General features: G+C 35.4%; 1 protein-coding gene across 1 annotated transcript; it reads right to left on the reverse strand.

Moving 5' to 3' along the window:
- On the reverse strand, positions 345 to 5,828 carry LOC109226650. The gene is made up of 9 exons (XM_019391471.1): positions 5,765 to 5,828; positions 5,599 to 5,653; positions 4,242 to 4,344; positions 3,470 to 3,565; positions 2,209 to 3,357; positions 2,062 to 2,125; positions 1,711 to 1,850; positions 1,292 to 1,603; positions 345 to 913 (listed from the first exon to the last, which is right to left on the reverse strand). The coding sequence occupies exons 2-9, from the start codon at positions 5,643 to 5,645 to the stop codon at positions 614 to 616; spliced, it is 2,211 nt and encodes a 736-aa protein (XP_019247016.1). The 5' UTR covers positions 5,646 to 5,653; positions 5,765 to 5,828; the 3' UTR covers positions 345 to 613.

A 6,870-nucleotide genomic window follows, 5' to 3' on the forward strand; every position in this document is an offset into this window, starting at 1 on the left:
GATATATCAGACCCTTTTCCGTTGTTTGTATTTAAGAAGATTTACATAAGGAAATCAATTGATTTGATAGGGATTTTATCATTACAAACTTGTATTATATTGCCATGAATCAAACAAGATAACTCAATAATATAGAAGTTTAAGAATTTGAATGGCCAGGCATGCCCTCAATCAGTTGGACGGCAGGGCATGTTTGTGCCAAAGTATCAACGGTGAACAAGTTCACTTAATTTTGCATACTTCAAGGGAATATTTGGACCTTTTCCGCTTAATTTTGCATACTTCAAGGGAATATTTGGACCTTTTCCATTTTATATTTAATGTCTATAGACAGAGCCAGAAACAAAAGAAAGAACGATTGAAACTTGAGTACGCTATAAAATTGTAGCAACAATCATGAGCTAAAGCTTAACAAAAAGTATTTTGATCGATTAGTTGTATAAACTGCCATAACAGCCATATACAAAATATCACCCGAAAACATGGAGACTCGGCTGCATGATGCAAGTTCAGAACTAGTTTGTCAACATAAGGTATAACAATGTTTTCTTTTTTAACTGTGGTTCGGGCCAGCTTACGCGTACCTCTACTAATATCTTCAGTCTATATATGGTCAGCAGCTCTCTATGTTAACTGGTGGCGCTACTCCAGTTGACGCCGTTTGTGCCAAGGGAAGAAATTTGTCACAATCCTTTGCGCCAATCTTTGTAAATGCATCTTTAAGTGTCTGGATGAATCCAGCCAACATGGCCTTAAAACTTTGAGAGCAACTTCTTTCGTCACCTTCAACAGCATCCAGAACACATCCTCTAACAAGGCTACCTACTTGAGCACCATCTGTATATGCTTTACATGCCACAAGAATATCATGACAACTTTGAAAGTAATGCCCAACAACAAAATCCTCAAAATGCTGCAACAATAGAGCCGGAAATCCAAATTAGTAGTAGTTGATTTAAGACCAAAGGCACAAGACAACTAGTATTTTATCAAGAAAATCAAGTTGCGTGGTCACTGAGCTTTACCCATTATAACTACACCTTGATTGGTAAGTTGTCGTTATAGTGGTGAAGTCTTTAGACTTTATTGTAATAGTGAATAAAACTCAGTTGGCTTAATGTGACAAAATAATTTTGTAATTTTACCTTTTTAGTGACTAAAATTCAGTCACTTTACTGTTATAGCTGATAAAGTTCAGTGATCATATTTAAAATTAACTCCAAGAAAAAAATGTCATAAAGCATAATTGAAAAGCTTATATAGTAATAGATGGTCATGAACAAACATATACCTGTGGTGATCGCCTCATACAGTAAACCATTGTTTTGAGATTTAAAATGAAAATGCTCTCATTATATTGTATTGAGCAATTTTCCCCCATGGCTGATCCACTCATCTTTGCATATCCAGGCTCATTGAAATAGGGCTTTGCATTCAAAATTAGCCCTTGTATGGAAACCAAAACTTGTAGCATAGTTGATTCACCAGGGATCCATTTCTCCTTCGCTCTACCGCCCCATGTGTTGAGAAGGCTCAGGCACACTTTTCCACATTCATACAAGTTCGGATTGATACGAAGACCAAAAGAATGATAGTGTACATGCTGGCAAAAATAGTTAGGAAGGTGTTAGACTTTAGGTAGAAAAAGGGAAAATTATAATATTTTCACATCACAGATAAAATAAGATATCTTGATAGGTAGACACATACTGGTGGAACATTGGGATAGTTGCTAGGGAAGAAAACATCAAAGAAGAAAAGGCCATCATGGTACGGAGTTCCATCAGCTCCAATAATCACTGCCCTCAACAGATCCATTCTTGTTTCATACACCCGGACAAATATGGTATCTGCTCATGAAAAGGCGCTCAAGAGAGTGTCGTTACAAAAAAAAATACAACAGGCAAGTTTTTTATCTCTAATTCACATTATCGCTGAGCTCCTCAAAAATTAATTACTTAGAGAAATTTATGAGCATGTAATTCAGTGGCTTGATGACAAAAACAATCATCACAGATCAGGTAGAAATGCTATGGAAGACAGAAAATTTGCACATATTACCAGGCAGATCTTTCTCCAGTATTTTCCATTCCTCCTGTATTCTCTTGGCGCAACTCTTAGAGGCCTACAACAAGTGACAAATATTTAGTAATAAGATGAAGCACGAGTAATCAAAACTATCAACCACATGTTTTCAGTTATGCCAACCTGGTTGTCAAGGGATGCAAGTCCAGAAAAGAAATGGTCCGAATGATCTTGAACAGTATCAAATTTTTTGAAGAGACGGAAATTCTTCAGACTTTCACCTAAATCTCTACGTTGTCTCTCACTAGAAACTGATCCAGACTGAATTGATGAACTCTCTGTAGTAGTTACACTCTCGTGCAGACCCTGTGTCCAGAGTGCATGATCCATTTCCTGAGGGAAATAGTACATATGACCTGGATGAGGGAAATACTGTTGCTGAGGGAAATAGTTCATAGCACCTTCTGTGAAAATAACCCCCGGATGAACCTGTTGCAGAGGGAGAGAGTTCATACCACCTTGTGGGAGCATAAATGCCGGATGCACCTGTTGCATAGGGAGAGAGTTCATACCACCTGGTGCGAGCATAGACCCTGAAGAAGCTGGAGCAGTTGTCATTTTAAAGGGTAAATTTGTCCAACCAGGCATTTGTGGAGGTACAAATTGAACTTCAGGGAAATGAGATACACCAGGTATAGATTGAGCATGCCAAGTGTCAGAGGCAGTTCCCTCGAAAAAACGGAATTTCCTTTTAAAAGAAGATCCTTGAGCATTAAAAGATTTTCCTGCCCCAAGTACTAGGTTTGTAGAACTACTTTGTTCTTTACAACTTGTCTCTTGTGACTTTCCTTTGGCAGAAAGTCTGGTCTTGCAAAAAGCAGGTCCCAGAGACGACGAAGATAGCTCAAATGGCGTAGGCTGACTAACAGGAGTTGAGCCATACCATGAAGTGGACTGGTGCCTTAGTACCTTAGGGGCTTCTTTTCCAAAAGGAAAACTCATAGCTTTCGAAGCGGACGATGTGGTTGTAGTTGTTGGCGCCATTTTAGCTTCAGCAGGACCGGACATCCACGGGATTGGAACCTCAACACCAGGTGGAATATCCATATGATCAAAATGTGATTGCATAATGGCATACTCCTTAAGCGCTGGGTCATCAAAATACATGTCTGTATGCACATCATCTCCATAATATAGGTCGGCGCCAAAATCATCTCCAATGATTTGACCATCTGATTCTGAAGGGCAGTGCTTCTTCGAAGACTGAACTTGATCTACTGATCCACTACCTGCTGAACCACCACGACCAAGGGAAAGTTCGAGCAAAATTTCCTGCGAAAGAAGAGAATCCACAAATTAGACCCTGAACAGAACACACATAAAACATAGAGATAACCAGTAGTTTGCCAAGATCCTTGTAATAACTACTCGCAATTCTAGTTACCTTTCCTTTGCTACTAGATTCAGTATTCCCATCAATAAACATTGCATCACTATGACCTCCTTCCACGTCAACATCTATTATTTCACGGTGAATAAACTACAAAATGAATACGATTCATCAGCATTAGTACCATGTCCTACAATAAAATGTTTACCCCTGAAATCTATAACCTCTAGAAAAATAAACAATAAAGATTCAAATCAAAACATCTACAGAACTCCTGTATATACAATTGAAAAGATATAGAAAAAGGTATTGCACATAGCTTGCTGTATATGTTCTTTTTCACTACCTTTGCCACTGAACCAAATGCTAGTGGCGACATTGCATGCTATATGTAAAGCAATGAAGAGGATGATTCATGACTGTTGAAAGATAGGTTTAAAATATTGTTAGTATCAACAACATGCATTAATTTTTAGGTCAAAATAGAAACTTCAGCTTCTCGTTTGATTCAAATCAAGCCCCATAATTTGTTTATCTGTTTGATGGAAATAAACTCGTACACCAATTTCAGGCAAATTTTTAGGAAACCTGATTCAAGCCTAAGTTATTAATGTTTTGCATTTTCTCAAAGCCTGGCATCAAGATTTTCTCTCCATAACTTCATCAAACTCAACTTGACTTCAGTATTTCCAAAGAAGAGACAGACGACTTTTGCAAGACATAATCAAACTTTTTATTGTCATCGAGAAATTATATGCCTCTAATACAGGAAATTATATGCCAAAGCCAAAGCTTTAAGAAGGAACCGAAGCACAGAAATTTATACCTCCTTTTGATTAACAGACTCTGATTTTGAACTCCAACTGATAGAGGGCGAGACATCCACCATCTGCCCATCGATTGAACTCCCACTAGGAAACACTCTTTTCCTGTGCATTAATACCAACAAAATCAAACAGACACACACAACGAAAACAAAACAAAAAATAAAAGAAATAAAATCAAATGGATATATGTTTCACTTAGAATTCAGGGAAACACTCTTTTCCTGTGCATTAATACTATCAGAATCACACAAACATAAACGATGAAAAAACACAAAAAAATGAAATGAAAATCAAAAGGGTCTGTGTTTTACTTAAAGCTCTGGAGAAACACTCTTTTCCCATGTGCATTAATAACATCAGACCCACATACAGAAAACAAAAATACTTAAAAAAAGAACAACATCAAGTGAGTCTGATTTGCTTTTAGTTCAGCTGAAAGACTCTCTTTGATGTGCATTATTATCAGAATCATACAAAAAAAAAAAAAAAAAAATTAAATTAAATGAAAAACATCAAATGAGGAAAGGTGAAACACTCTTTTCCTATGCATTAGTACCATCCAATTCACACATACCCAGATAAAAAAAAAATAACAGAAAAACATCAAATGTGTATGTGTTTTAAGACGAAACACCATCGGAAATAAAAAAAAATTTAACATAAAGAAAGTAGAAAAGTACTTTAAAAAACATCACATGGGTTTGTGTTAACTGTTATACTCGGAATTCTGGTGAAAGATATTCTTTCTCATGTGTATTAAAATCATTAGAAAATCAACATTACAGACCCACACAAAGAAAATCAAAGATTAAAAAAACAAAAAAAAGACATGATCAAATGGGTCTGTATTTTACTCAAATTTATGAATTTTTCTTTGTATCAACATTTTCAGAATCAGAAAGGCCACATAAAGAGATAAAATGGCAGATATCAAATGGGTATTATAGTCTGTGTTTTACTAAGAACTCTCTTTTGCTATGCATCAAAACAAAAAAAAAAATTCTTCAAAAGAAGAAAGACATCAAATGGCTCTGTTTTTATTTTAACTAAGAATTCTCCTTTTCTATGTATCAACATCATCAGAATCACAACAAATCACATAAAAAAAAAAAAAAAAAAAAAAAAAAAAAAAAAAAAAAAAAAAAAAAAAAAAAATTAAATGAATTTGTATTTTTTGGAATCCTCTTTTTTATATGCACGATTAACATCATCAGAATCACAAAAACTCAGATATAAAACCCAAAAAAGAAAACATCAAATGGGTAATGCGTTTCACTCATAAAATTCATTTTCCACAAATCGAACTGTAAAAACCCAGATAAGAAAACGAATAGAAAGACAGCAAATGAGTATTACTTTGAATTCTGGGAGATGTATAGAGAAAGTGACGGCGGAGACTCCATTGAATTGACTGTTAGAAAGAAAAAAAACACAGCTAGGGCTAAGTAATGTGAAAGTGATCAGTTTCTTAAATGAAAATCTGTTTATATAGAGAGTTCCGTTTTTGGGTAGTGAATCTTACACAGAAACAAACTCTGCCGATATACAAATTTAGTGTTCACTGTTATTTCCTTTCTCCAACGTGTCTTCCCCCTTTTGACACGCCTTCGCGCCTTGTTTAGAGTACAACGTCTTATGTCATTGGTAGAATGCCCCTGAATTTTGTGTTTATTACGATATCACCACTGTGGATCCCAGTTTGGGGCAAAAGTAATACATGGGTCCTAGCTGGCTTTATCAGCTTCTTACGAGTAAGAATAGATAATTCTTTTTTGGGAAAATATCCAACTGTCTATTTATAAGTAGTTTATTATAAAAAATTAGTCAATTTATTAGCTAATTAGCTATTTGTAGCAAAAAAAGGGGTTAAATCTTTACTTTCTTTTGCGTGAGCGTCATTAGAATAAATTGGATACATCTTAATAAGTTTGAATATAAGTTTTAGGATGATTTGGCAGAGTTTTGAGATGGTTTGAATTGAAAATTCAAAATAGAAGATGAAACACAAAAAAATGATAAGTGTATCATATTATGTATCACTTGCGTATCATATTTGTATCAAATGTGATTCACATGTATATCCATATATAAATGTGTGCTTGATATATGCGTTGATACATGTGTCGTAGAATAATTTTTTCAGCTCGATTTTAACTACGAATTTTAATACCAAATCAGTCCAAATCACCTCCCATCTTCCTCAAAATTTGTATGACTCATTTATATATATTCAATGAATTTCAACCGTACCCATTGAAAAAGATTCTTTTTTGCTTAGATTTTTAAAATCTTGTATATATAAATATATATTTTTTGGCATTTCATGTAACGACCCGACCGGTCGTTTTGAGCTCTAGCACACCGTTCGGCGGTTTGAGACCTTGAGTAGCTTCATTTCATATTTTATGATATACGTGTAGCCGAAATTGAATTTCGGGAAGTTCGGAGTTGGTCTGGAAGGAAAAGTTTAAATTCGGAAGCTTTAAGTTGGAAGAGTTAACCAAGGTGTCACGACCCAATTCTAATATAGGCCGTGATGGCGCCCAGTGCGGCCGCTAGGCAAGCCAACACTGAACTAACCACGTGATTTCTCTTTTTAAAAGATTTTTCCAAGTAATTAAACTTTCC

This window comes from Nicotiana attenuata, chromosome 6 (assembly GCF_001879085.1).
Source record: "Nicotiana attenuata strain UT chromosome 6, NIATTr2, whole genome shotgun sequence".
Lineage (NCBI taxonomy): Eukaryota > Viridiplantae > Streptophyta > Magnoliopsida > Solanales > Solanaceae > Nicotiana > Nicotiana attenuata.